This window comes from Pipistrellus kuhlii, unplaced genomic scaffold (assembly GCF_014108245.1).
Source record: "Pipistrellus kuhlii isolate mPipKuh1 unplaced genomic scaffold, mPipKuh1.p scaffold_m20_p_24, whole genome shotgun sequence".
In the NCBI taxonomy this organism is placed as follows: domain Eukaryota; kingdom Metazoa; phylum Chordata; class Mammalia; order Chiroptera; family Vespertilionidae; genus Pipistrellus; species Pipistrellus kuhlii.
Window position 1 is genome coordinate 7,876,374 of NW_023425523.1, and position 13,220 is coordinate 7,889,593.

General features: G+C 54.0%; 1 protein-coding gene across 2 annotated transcripts; it reads left to right on the forward strand.

The window, feature by feature from the left end:
• The first annotated feature begins 5,919 nt into the window (after window positions 1–5,919).
• Window positions 5,920–10,656, forward strand: RIIAD1 (regulatory subunit of type II PKA R-subunit domain containing 1). 2 transcript variants are annotated; one of them, XM_045586773.1, is made up of 5 exons: window positions 5,920–6,068; window positions 6,483–6,559; window positions 8,786–8,832; window positions 9,853–9,987; window positions 10,541–10,656. In XM_045586773.1, the coding sequence occupies exons 1-4, from the start codon at window positions 5,985–5,987 to the stop codon at window positions 9,921–9,923; spliced, it is 279 nt and encodes a 92-aa protein (XP_045442729.1). In that variant the 5' UTR covers window positions 5,920–5,984; the 3' UTR covers window positions 9,924–9,987; window positions 10,541–10,656. The 2 variants fall into 2 exon arrangements, with proteins under 2 accessions (XP_045442729.1, XP_045442728.1); XM_045586772.1 differs by having other exon boundaries at window positions 9,853–9,981.
• The last annotated feature ends 2,564 nt before the right edge of the window (window positions 10,657–13,220 follow it).

A 13,220-nucleotide genomic window follows, 5' to 3' on the forward strand; every position in this document is an offset into this window, starting at 1 on the left:
TCCCCGAGCGGTGATGTCAGTCCCGGGGGCCGAGCGCAAATTCCTGCCCCGGAGAGGGACGCACAATCCGGCCGGAGCCACGCCCTCTCCCCCTCCCTCCCCGCCTCCCCCTCCTCCCCCCGGACTCCCCGCCCCCCCCAGAAGAGCGGCCGGTTCCCTGGATCCAGCCCTCTCCCCGCTCCGCTCCCCGGCCACGAGCTGGGCCAGGCTCTGAGATGGGGAATTTGCAGAGGAGCCCTAAGGCGGGGCCCATTGTTCCGGGGGCTGGAGCTGTCCCTGGTGCTGGCGGAGCAGACCCGGGAGAGGCGAGCCCGGGGAGCCGGGAGCGGGGCGTCAGGGAGGAAGCGGGGGAGAGGAGAATGGCATAGGAGCCGCTGGGCAGCGTGGGGTGGGGTGGGGTGCAGGGGGGTGAAACGGGGAGGGGAGCCGGTCACAGCCCAGGGGGGGTGGAAGGCAGAGGGACCCCCAGGAGAAAGATGGGCAGGGGCCGGAGAGGGGAGGGCGGGTGGGTTCAGTGCAGAGGGAGGAGGTGTAGCTTCCAGAAGAGGAAGCAGGAAAACTACGTCTCCCTGGCATTTGCCGACGCCCCCTTCCTTCCCTCTGGGGGGCTGGGGCTGTGCCTGTGCGTGGGCAGGGCGGGTGGGCAGGGAGGCGCCAGCGCTCACGCGCCAGCTCCTCGAAGGCCGGGCCCCTTTAATTCAGCAGCTTGCTGCTCACAGGGTCTAGCACAGGGTCTGGCTCGTGCATAGAAGGCGCTTCACAGACACTCCTTCGATGAGCGTGGATGCCAAGAACCTCCGGGAGAGTAGCTCTCGGTTCATTCAGAACCACACAGCCGAGCTCCCCTATAGGGCAGAAGCCATCACTCCTCCCTCTTGTCCCTGTCTCCCTCCCCCTCCCCCCCAGGTTCCTTGAGTGGGACTGGAATGGAATCAGGGAGTGAAGAGAGGTGGGGGAAGCACATTTGGGGGCCCTTACTCCCCTAAACAACTACAGTATGGATGACCCGTTTGCTTCATGATCTCGAGGGAGCTTGCCACCCCACCTCCCCCACAATGCACTGGACCCACTCACAGCTCCCCCTCCGCGCAGGGAGCAGCTCTGACACCCAGCCTCCCGGACCGAGCAGCTCTTGTCTGCCGGGGCTCACTGACAGGGGCCCTGCCTCCTGTCATTCCCTTCTTCACCCAGAGGGGGGCAAGCACAGGGGTGCTGGGGTGTCCAAAAAATGCCCCCACGGAATCCCAGCAGCCCCCTGCTCAGCTGTCTCTTCTGGAAGTGAAGTAACAGTAACAGCACTCAGATGGGACCTACTGTGTCCCAGGCATGGCTCCAAGTGCTATCTATATATTTACTAACTTGTCTAAGCCTCAGCACCACCCTCTGACATGTTCAATGATTAGCTCTCAACAAAGACAGGAAACCAGGGCCCAGAGAGTTAAGGACTTGCCTAAGCTCATGCAGCGAGAAAGAGATCTAGCTGAGAGTGGAGCAGGCTGCCCAGCTCCCGAGTCCACACCTTTAACTCCGGGTGGGGCCCGGGCCAGGTGGCTCATGTGGGTGAAGCATCTATCTGGACACCAGAAGATTGCATGTTTGATTCCTGGTTAAAGGCAATGGATGGAGGCTTCTCTCCCCCGCCCCTTCAAATGAATAACCATGGACCCCCCAGTGAGAATTAAAATGTAAAAAGCTCCGACCTAGTGGGAATGGGAAAAGCCTGGCCTTTCTTGTCCTGTGTCTTCATTTGAGCCCTGAATGAGAGAGGCCCTTCTTTCTTTCTTTTAAAAAAAATATATTTTGTTAATTTTTTTACAGAGAGGAATGGAGAGTTAGAAACATCAATGAGAGAGAAACAAAGGTACATGCCCTTGACTGGAATTGAACCTGGGACAGACCCCTCAGTCCCCAGGCCGACTCTCTATCCACTGAGCCAACAAGCCAGTTAGGGCGAGAGGTCCTTCTTTCTACTGCTGATTCACTGTGACTACCTCCCATCCTTCCTTAATGTGTGTGTCTGTGTCCTGAAAGCCATATTCGGCAGGCGCGTATATGTGTGTGTGTGTGTGTGTGTGTGTGTGTGTGTGTGTGTGTCTGTGTGTGTCTGTGTGAGTACACTTTATCATATGACACTGAGGACCTCCTAGTAGGGTCCCCTGAGGTGTGTGTGTGTGGGTGGGTGGGGAAATGGTGGAGGACCCTGTGCCATGAGGTCAGAGCATGTGTTGCCAGTGCCAGGGAACAGAGAGAGCAAACACATCTGGGAAGTAACTTTCCACTCGCCTCCCTGTGTGTCTTTCCTCCTCCTAATCTGATCTTGGTATTTATGGAGACGATAACCAGATCACGCCCTCTGAGGACGGATGGCAGGAAGACCCCACTGCCCCGCTGATCTCATTACCCCACGTCTTGTCAGCAGATCTGCCGCCCTGCTGCTCATTTAGGCTGGGGCTAACCATATTAATGGAAATATTAAACATGTCGCAAAAATAAATTATAATGAACTCCTCCCACTCCTCTTCCCCGTCAGCAACCGGGGAGTCAGCTGCCCACGCAGCATAATCCCCCTCTTAGTTTGTGGTCCCCCCAGATGGACGGCGATAGTCTTCGGGGAGAGGCAGGGTTTGGGGGAGGAGAGGTGGGGCCTCTCACAGGCCCTCTTTGCCGTGTGCCTGTGGCCACATCTCTGTTTGCCTTCAAGCTACAGGGGAGGGAAGCCCTGGGAGGTGAGGACTGGGGGGGTCGGGGGGAGCCTCAGTGACTCGGAGGCCCATCCCAGGAGGAAATGGCTTCAAAGCTCCTGGTCCCCCAGGGTGCTTTCTCTGCCCACTGTCCCCAAGTCCCACCCTCCCCGCCCCCTCTTTCTTGTTCCACTGCACTCCATGCTAAATTGCCCTACATAAAAAGATGATTTTTAATTGAATTTATTGGGGTGACATTGGTTCACAAAGAAGATTATTTACTTCATAGAGGGAGAACTCACTCGTGGGTTCAGACTTAGGAAGTGAGAAACGCTGAATAAGTGGGCTGTTTTCCAGAAAGGGCCAGAGGTGGTAGCGCTGTGTGTGGGCGGAGTGGATAGCCACCAAACGCTTGCTGGCCTCGCTAATTAAAGACAAAGTGAAGACAGCTGCAGCAGAAAGTACCAGAAACTGAAAGGTCAAAAATTCCTTCCCTCGCGCGGATCCTGCCTCAGCGGCAGAGGCAGACAGGAGGCCCACCGTGTGCAGCAATGAGGACTGAGATGTTCGGAAAAGAGAAGCGGGCTCTCTCACTGACTCACGCTGGCATTGGGATTTGGGCCGTGAGAAAGGCTTGGTTGATTCTCAAAGCACAAGAAAGTCATAGAGCAGCAGAGGAGGAGATGAATTACTTTGGTTTGGGGGGTGAGGGGTAAAGAGAATGGTGCATGCATTTGCAAGTGTGTGGGGGTAGATTTGCCAGTCTAGACCAGCAAATCTATATAATTTAAAATTTGCTAGGAGCCACATTTAAAAAAAAGAAAGAAAGAAAGAAAGAAAGAAAGAAAGAAAGAAAGAAAGAAAGAAAGAAAAAGACAAGCCTGGGGGAGGAAAGGACAGAGAGATCTCGAGACGAAATTTCATTTTTTATTTTTTAGAAAAATATTTATTGCTGGAAGTCCCCTGAAAATTACTTTTAATAATATATAGTTAATTGATGTATATTCAAAATATTATTCAACATGTAACCAATATAAAGAGTATTAATGAGATACATTAAATTTCAAAATATATTTTATTGATTTTTTTACAGAGAGGAAGGGAGAGGGATAGAGAGTTAGAAACATCAATGAGAGAGAAACATCAATCAGCTGCCTCCTGCACACCCCCCACCGGGGATGTGCCCGCAACCAAGGTACACGCCCTTGACCGGAATCAAACCTGGGACCCTTGAGTCCACAGGCCGACGCTCTATCTGCTGAGCCAAACCTGTTGGGGCCATTACATTTTTTAAATTAAGTCTTCAAATCTAGTGTGTATTTTACACTTACAGCACATCTGACACTTGCAGCACCATTGCACGTGCTCAGCGGGCACAGGTGGCTGTGGTGGCCGCACTGAACGGTGCAGCTCTGGAGGCTCCACCATTAACCATGCTGGGGGCGGAAGGTGGGGAGGGGCAGGCCTTGGCCAACAGGAACCATTGCCTCTGATTAATCTCTGCTCCTGCCTGAAAAAAAAAATCACCTCTGACAGATGGCAGCTTATCTGCCTCTCCCTCTGTTAACTCTCTCTCCCTCAGAACTCAAACAGCAAGAGGACTGCTAACCTGGAGGGGGTTCCTGGGAAAAGGCCTGTAGCCACAACCTAGTCTGCCTCTTTCGGGCTTTTCTTGGCTTGGGAACTGCCAACATATTTTCTTCTTCTTCTCCTTCTTCTTCTTCTTCTTCTTCTTCTTCTTCTTCTTCTTCTTCTTCTTCTTCTTCTTCTTCTTCTTCTAAATATATATTTTATTGATTTTTCACAGAGAGGAAGGGAGAAGGATAGAGAGTTAGAAACATCGATGAGAGAGATACGTCGACCAGCTGCCTCCTTCTGCACACCCCTCACCGGGGATGTGCCTGCAACCAATGTACATGCCCTTGACCGGAATCGAACCCAGGACCTTTCAGTCCACAGGCCGACGCTCTATCCACTGAGCAAAACCAGTTTTGGCTTCACTTCTTCTTTTAAAATGTGTTTTTTATTGATTTTAGAGAGGAAGGGAGAGAGGGAGAGAGAGAGGGAGAGAGTGGGGGGAGAGGGAGGGAGAAATGTGGGTGAAAGGCTGCCTCCTACAGGTTCCCCACTGAGGATTGAACCCCCAAACCCAGGTTTGTGCCCTGACCTGGAATCAAACCAGCAACTTCTTGGTGCATAGGATGATGTTCAACCAACAGAGCCTTACCGGCCAGGGCAACAGTTTCCCTCTTTCCCTCAGTCTTTGCCAAGAGGCTAGAGGAAGACCACCGAGGGACCCCAAGGCCAAGGCCTAACGCAGGGCCTGTTTCTCGGGTTGTCCTTGCTCGTTGGGCAGCTGCTCACAGGTGCCCCTTGGGGCTCTCTCCTCTGGCTCCCAGAAGCCCAATGCTGGGCACGGCAGGCTCCCTGGGGCATGGAAAAGTGCGCGGGGAGAGCCAGGTCCCTGCCCTTTCCAGGCTGCTATTCGCAGCTCTCGGCTGTATGTGTCACTTCCCTTCCTAATTAGATGCTAGAAGGACGCTTCTGGGGAGAGGCCTGTAGCCACGACCTAGTCTGCCTCTTTCAGGCTTTTCTTTTTCGGACTGCCTTTCCCCGCCTCTCCTCCACTGGAATGGAGGAAATAACTCAGAATGCATGGGGATCAAGCGAATCTACACCGGAAAGTGAGTCCCGGAGGGGAGACAAGGGGCAGGATGTTCCTCCAAGTCTTTCCCGGCATCTTCAGTCTGAGACTGTTTCTTCCGGTGCAGACCTCCGCTCCCTCCGCCCTGTGGGTGCTTTCGTGCTGAAAAGCCAAGAGTTGAATGTCGAGGGTGCACTGGGCAGAGGAGCCGCCCGGCTTCCCGGAGGGCGGAAAGGGGAAAAGCCTGGATTCTCTTTCCCTCCTACCAGGCTCCATCCAGCTTCTGCCAGGACCCGGATTCTGGGAGACTGCCTGCCTTTCCAGGTTTGCTCCGGAAACAGGAAATAAACTATTTGAACTTGGGGGGATGTCGAGGAGGGATGACCCATTGCATATACCATCAAGTCGGGAAATGGGTCCCCCAAATCTGGGGAAGGAAGCCCTTTTAGAGGGCCCCCCTGAGCTCCGCCCCAGCTCCAGAGCCGCTCCAGACCGCTGCGCTCAGCCTGGGCCCCGCGGCCGGGGCGGGGCGGGGGGCGGGGCCTGGGGCGGGCCTGGGGCGGGGCCTGGCATGGCGGGGCGGGGCCTGGGGCGGGGCCTGGCGGGGCGGGGGCAGGGGCTCGTCCGCGCGCGCCCGTCGCCTTGACGACCACGACGCGATGACGACGCTGGAGGACGGGCAGCTGGGGCCTGACCCCGGGGCGCTGAGCTCCGAGCAGCTGGAGAAGCTGCGCGAGTACAAGGTGGGTGCGCTTCCGGCCCCCCCCCCCCTCCCAGGATAAGGGTCCAGACAGGGAGGAGAACCCCGAGAGAGGGGAGCCGACAACTGGGGGGGGAAAGGCCGGGGAGAACCCGGGCGGATCCCTGGACGGAGCACTAGTGGGCGCCTCAAAGCGCAGGAAGAACTAAAATAGGCACCTGGGACGAGACTTGGACCGAAGTGACTGATGTATTTGTTACCTTAGACACAAGCCAGGTGCTCCCCGCCATGGAGACCCGACTGGGGTTCAGGCGCTTGAGCCCGGGGAGGAGGCAGCGGGGAGCTGTTGATCGGCCAGACCACAGGGCTGAGCTGTCCTGCGAGAGGACACCACCAGGACCTGAACCCCGAAACCTGCCTCCTGGCCGAGCATGTGACCCTCGGCTCTTGTCCCCAGATCCAGACGCGGATTGCTAATGAGAAGTACCTGAGATCCCACAAAGAGGTGGAGCTGCTGCTCAGTGGTTTCTTCAGGTAGGTGGGGCTCCAGGCTGGCAGGGAGCAGCGACAGGGGAGTGGGAGTGACTCTCCTCCTGAAGCACCCCCTGTTGCTCCCTGGAGGGCCTGAACGTGACAAAATATCCGAAGGCTTAATTCTCCCCAGCTCCGGGGTTTGTGGCATTCTTGAGTTATCTCTAGAAGTTTCCTAGAGTTACCTCTAAAGTCTCCAAACTATCAATATTCATTCCCTGTAGCTGTCGGGGGTAACTACACACCTTGTGACACTTGGAAGAAGGAATTGGGCATGGTGAAACTCAACCGGCAGCCATTGGGCCTAGAACCGTGGTCGGCAAACTGCGGCTCGCGAGCCACATGCGGCTCTTTGGCCCCTTTGAGTGTGGCTCTTCCACAAAACACCACGGCCTGGGCGAGTCTATTTGGACGAAGTGGCATTAGAAGAAGTTTACTTTTAAAAAATGTGGCTCCCAAAATAAATATCAATCGTTGTGCTGTTGATATTTGGCTCTGTGGACGAATGAGTTTGCTGACCACCGGCCTAGGCCATGGTTCTCCATCAGAGACTCTTAATGACATCATTAGAACTTCACAACTGAGAGCACAGTTGCAGAAAGACTGAGAGTTGCCGAAACCGGTTTGGCTCAGTGGGTAGAGCGTCGGTCTGTGGACTGAAAGGTCCCGGGTTTGATTCCGGTCAAAGGCATGTACCTTGGTTACGGGCACATCCCCAGTAGGGGGTATACAAGAGGCAGCTGGTCGATGTTTCTCTCTCATCGACGTTTCTAGCTCTCTCTCTCCCTTCCTCTCTGTAAAAATATCAATTTTATATATATATATATATATATATATATATATATATATATATATATATATATATATATATATATATAAAGACTGAGAGTTGAGTGATTCCTCTGTAAGTCTTGCGGGAAAGACAATATTCCCTCATGTCCGGAGCGTGCTCTCTCCTTCCCCCACCCTGCCGCTCAGCGTGGCGTTTGAAAAGTCTCCCAATGAGATGAACAACAAAGAACCGAGAGGGTGAAAATAATAGAATGATCTTAAATACTGTTCGGCTACCGACACATAGGCGAGGTTTAAATAGTGACTTCCATCTGCAGGCTCTGTGTTCGTTCGTGTCCGACATCAGCAGCCATCACACTTGCCTTGCCATCCATTTCTGTCCCTGGACCAAAGCTCTGAGCTGGCAGAACCACGTTTGGTGTTCCCAGTGCCCACAGTGGCGGCATTGGTACACTCTTGTGGATCCTCCCAGTGACTCTACCAAAGATAGCTTAGCCCTCACCGGTTTGGCTCAGTGGATAGAATGTTGGCCTGCGGACTGAAGGGTCCCAGGTTCGAATCTGGTCAAGGGCATGTGCCTTGGTTGCAGGCATATTCCCAGTAGGGGGTGTGCAGGGGGCAGCTGATGGATGTTTTTCTGTCATCTATGTTTCTAACTCTCTATCTCTCTCCCTTCCTTTCTGTAAAAAATCAGTAAAATATATATTTTTAAAAAGACCGTGTATCACCGAAACGGGTTTGGCTCAGTGGATAGAGGGTCGGCCTGCGGACTGAAGTTCGATTCCGGTTGAGGGCATGTGTCTTGGATGCAGGCACATCCCCAGTAGGGGGTGTACAGGAGGCAGCTGATGGATGTTTCTCTCTCATTGATGTTTCTAGCTCTCTATCCCTCTCCCTTCCTCTCTGTAAAAAAAATCAATAAAATATGCATTTTTTAAAAAAATAGCCCAACCTCTCTTATCTAGTATAGTTATTCACACGTAGTCTGTGCGCACTAGTTCTCAAACTGAATTGGAAGAGAAGGGAAGCAAAATCCTTAGTGCTTTGGGCCCAGGCCCCTAGGCCGGGAGGCTGGGCGGCTGTAGCCATGAGTACCAGAGAGAGCATGGGTCTTGGAATCACAAAACCCTTGGTCCTCTCTCCAGTTAGTTACTTGCTTTCTGAATTTGGGCAAATGATTAACCGTTTGAAGGCCTGGGACCTCATGGAGGAACCTCCTCGGGAGGTGGTGGGGCTGCAGTCTGCCCCCCCGTTGCCCCTCTGGATTGGCAGCATGCCCTTCCTCGTCGCTGCCTGTTCCGCCATGGCCTAGAGGTTCCGGGAACACGTTTGCTGGACGTGTGGCCAGCTTCCTGGCTGCAGCACAACCTCCCCCGGCCACGGCCGCCTGCCACCAAGCCTGCTTTTCCTCCCGCCCCGTCCCTTCGTGTTTTCCAGAGAAATGTTCCTGCAAAGGCCAGAGAACATCCGGGAATTCGCCGCAGGTGAGTAAGGCGGGGCCCATTCCCCAGTATTTTTGGTAAACCAGCCCACATTGTGTGAATTCAGACTCGCACAGGCCCAGGGTCCTCCCTGCAAGCCTGGGCCACGTCTTCCCCTGACGCCCCCCAAGGGACCTTGGTCCTTTCCTCCAAATGGGGACAGGTAAGAAGTGAGGCAGAACGTGCGTGCGGGGAGAGTTCAGGGTTTGGAGATTCCCTGAGGAACCGGGCGGCTCCTTCGCCGGGAAGCTGGAAGCAGGCTCTCTCCCCCGCTGCACAGAGAGCCACCTGGGAGCGTTTAACCGTCACGGAGCCCAGGCCCACCCGAGGCGGGCGGTTAATTAGCTGGGGTGGGGCGCGGCCTCCGGTTTAAAGGCTCCCAGGTGGCTCTAATGGGCTCCGCTGCCCCAGAGGGCTCAGGTCAGCGGCTTCAGAGGGGAGGGGCCGGGCCGGGCGGTTTCCTGGGCCCTGGGAGCCGGCTACATCCTCCAGCCATTTCCAACGGAACCTAAGTACGTCTTGGCTGCCCCGCAGACGCTGCCTCTGGTTCACACGGTGAGTCTGAAAGTCATTCTCCCCAGCCTGTCTCCTCTGAGAGGACCTTCCCAGAGAGGGCGTGACCGCGCCCACAGGGGCTGCCAGGCCCAGCGGAGGAGACAAGAATAACACTTGGCATTTATTTGGGCCCCGAGAAGGGCCGGGAGCGGAAAAGCCAGAGCTCAGCCCTCTGACGGCTCCCCGTGCGTCAGTCAGCAAGCCCGGAGGGCGGTGTGGAGGGAGGGGCCGCCCTGAGCAGGCTCTCCTTGGGAACACTGGCGCGGGCAGGCCCAGGGCTGCTGGGGGGGTGGGGGGTGGTGGTGGTGGTAAAGGGGACAGCGGTTTCAGGATTTGCAGTGACATCTAACTCATAGTGGCAAAGCGGGGCCACTAGTCACAGCCCGCTAAGACCGAGCCAGGCTAACTTTTTCCGCAGCCTTTGTCTCTGGGGCCCGGATGATTTCTTCTCTTTGGTTCTTATCCCAGACTATTTCACGGACCCAACACTCCCCGACAAGATTCACACACAGCTAATTAAGGAGAAGAAAGGGGCTTAATGAGCAGAATCGCGATGCTCAGCTGCTGAGAGCGACCGGGAGGGATCCAGCCCCGGAGGTGGGTGTCCACCTCCTTGCAGACAGAGGCTCCTTCCCTCCCTTGAACAGAAGCGCTGGCTTCTGGGCCCAGAGTGTGAAAGAAAGCAATCGGGGAAGCAGAGGTTTCATGCAAGTGTTTGGCGTTCTTGGCACTATTTGGGGGATTAGGGACTGGAGAGAGGCGCAGGGTGTGTCTAGCATGTCTGTGGTGAAGGAGAGAGAAAGGAAGTGGGAGTAGTGAGGGGTAGAGAGAGTGACGGGATGGGAGTGGGCCTTGCTAGTATCCAGCCCCTCTTCCCTGATGGCAGAGTCTTCTCCCGAGTCCTGAGTCCTCGGTGGTGGGGGCCAAGGGGCGCTGGGAAAGGCGGGGGGGGGGGGGGGGGCACTTGCCCTCTGCGCCTGGGATTGGGCGCTTTCCCGCTCCCTCCCCTTCACACCAGGCGAGGCCATTAGGGCCCCGAGCACTCCCCAGGCAGGAGGATCTGAAGTGATTTTTAAGGTTGGGGTTTTTTCTCTCTTTAATGGGAGGTGGGAGAAAGCCACAGTCCGGATTTAGCAGAGCCGTTTCTGTCTTGCAGGGCATCTGGAAGGGAGAGTCTGTTGTCATCGGTGTGGGTTTCCAAGCTGCCGTGGGCTCTGTGTGCTTTGCCAAGGCTTTTAAAGACGCTCATTAAAAACAGGCCTTCCCGCTGTCTCTGCTTCACTTCACTCAGGAGCAGGGCGGGGCTGCCCCTGCTCTGACCTGGTAGGCAGTCGGCCTGTTTCTCTTTTTGCGGGGGGCAGCCAGCTGTTTCCACGTGTGCCCCACTAGGTGGACTCCCCGCCCCTCCAGACCACCCACTCCCGGAGCCAAGAGTGGATGGAGAGCAGGGCTGGGCCCCGAAGGACCACAGCTGGTGTTGCCAAACCAGGCCACCTTCCTGCGGGGTCTTATTTTCTCTTGACCTTAACCTCCCGGGTCACCGTTCAGAGTGCGCAGGTGACTAACTTTATTTCCATAGAGACCATGAGAGGACCTGGGCTGGAAGGACAGCAGGGGAGAATGAGGCTAGACATAGCAAACCCCTTCAGGGCCAATGAATACTGGCAAGTGTGAGCCTGCCAGGTGGCTCAGGGGTGGTGGACCTTGCTCTTGAGGATTTTCAGAAATGAGACCTCCGTCCATTTGGTTTTCAGCTAAAGGCAGGGGCACGGGCCAGCTGGTGTTGGGAAGTCCTCTCCAGGCCAGGAGGCCTGGGTGTTGCCTGGCCTCCCTCGCCCACTGGCTCCACTGTGTGAAGCACCTGTCACCTGAATGTCACTCACTGGTCAACATCACCATGGCAACAGAAGCACAGCCCAGAGCCGAGACAGCATTTCCCTGTCCCTGCCTGTCTCGTTCTCAGCTGCAGTAGTAGAAAGGGCAACAAAACACAGCATTTAGATAACCATGAAAGCCACACACAGTAAGCTATTGAACAGGAACCTGACGTGTTATCTTAAGCGCTCTCAGAATCACACACCAGCGGCTGTAGCTGTTTAGACCAGTGTTTTTCAACCTTTTTTGGGCAAAGGCACACTTGTTTCATGAAAAAAATCACGAGGCACACCACCATTAGAAAATGTTAAAAAATTTAACTCTGTGCCTATATTGACTATATATAAAGTAATTCTCTTGAATAGGAATCAAATAAACACAAAAAGTATTTTATAATTACTTTATTATGAAATATTAAGTAAACAAAATAGTGAAAAATTATAAAATTCTTGTCTTGTCTGCACCTACGGCATACCAGGCAACATCTCGCGGCACACTAGTGTGCCGCGGAACAGCGGTTGAAAAACGCTGGTTTAGACAATCCTAACAAAGTCTTCAGCAAAAAAACACATCCACTGAGGGCCTCTGATGTGTTGTATTGGACACTTTTGGAACGCTTCTTGGGAGAAGTGACCCAGCAATAATATAGGAAAAGAGCCCTAACCGATTTGGCTCAGTGGATTGAGTGTCGGCCTGTGGACTCAAGGGTTCCAGGTTCGATTCCGGTCAAGGGCATGTACCTTGGTTGCAGGCACATCCCTAGTAGGAGGTGTGCAGGAGGCAGCTGATTGATGTTTTGCTCTCATCGGTGTTTCTAACTCTCTATCCCTCTCCCTTCCTCTCTGTAAAAAATCAATAAAATATATATTTTAAAAAATAATATAGGGAAAAGATAAAAGAACATTGGGGCTCACAGGAACTGGCCTGTGATGGGTAAGAAAGGATTTGCAGATGTGAGGAGAGGCGTGGGACAGCCAGAGTCCCACAAGTGCTTCCATTCTGCTGAGCAGATGGTAGTGGCAGACCCCAGTTTGTCACCTGCTCCTCATCACCCCATTCTTCCTTGCTAACAGAACACGTTTTTTTGTTTTTGTTTTTAAAAAAATATATTTTATTGATTTTTTACAGAGAGAAAGAGAGAGAGATAGAGAGCTAGAAATGTCGATGAGAGAGAAACATCGACCAGCTGTCTCTTGCACACCCCCTACCGGGGATATGCCCGCAACCAATGTACATGCCCTTGACCGAAATCGAACCTGGGACCTTTCAGTCCGCAGGCCGACGCTCTACCACTGAGCCAAACCGGCTTCGGCCAGAACACCAGTTTTGTTGAGGGCAGCAGGGGGCTGGATCCCAAGCGGTGGACTGTATTTATCTCAGCCAACCACAATAATTATATTCCCCAATTTCCCAGGCTCCCTCACAGCTAGGGGCAGCCACGTGTCCATGAGCTAGCTCCAGGTACATGCGCTGAGGGTTTCTAGGAAAGCTTTTGCTTTCATAACAAAAAATACAGGAGGGGGTTGTGACAGATGAAGCTGGTGTAGCCTGCCCTTTTCTCCTTGGTTTGGACCTGAATGTGATGTCGAGCTGAACAGCCATCGTAGGGCCTTGAAATAACAAACCGAAGGGTGAGAGCCAGCCCTCTGCAAAAGACTGGCGGCATCGTGGAGCGCCCCGACAGGCCAGCACTCACCCGCCTTCAAACTTGGTAAGTGAGGAAAATAAATCTCTAATTTGTTATAAAGTAAAGAGCAGAGTTTAAATCCTGACACACCACTTACTAGATGTGTGGGCTTGGCCAGGCCACTTAATTTGAGCATCTGTAAACTTCGAGTGTGAATACCCGCCTCTCAGGGCTGTGGGATTAAGGATGAAGAATGGGTGGTACCTGGCGTGTGGGGGCTGTTCACCAGGGGTGTGTCCTATTGGAAGAGTGTAAAATGCAAGGGTGGAACAGC

Excerpts from the sequence above, each read along its gene's own strand:
- RIIAD1 (XM_045586773.1), top strand. The coding sequence starts at position 5,985 with ATGACGACGCTGGAGGACGGGCAGCTGGGGCCTGACCCCGGGGCGCTG. Across the intron at positions 6,069-6,482 it reads AGAAGCTGCGCGAGTACAAG|ATCCAGACGCGGATTGCTAA; the intron begins GTGGGTGCGCTT and ends TCTTGTCCCCAG. Across the intron at positions 6,560-8,785 it reads CTGCTCAGTGGTTTCTTCAG|AGAAATGTTCCTGCAAAGGC; the intron begins GTAGGTGGGGCT and ends CGTGTTTTCCAG.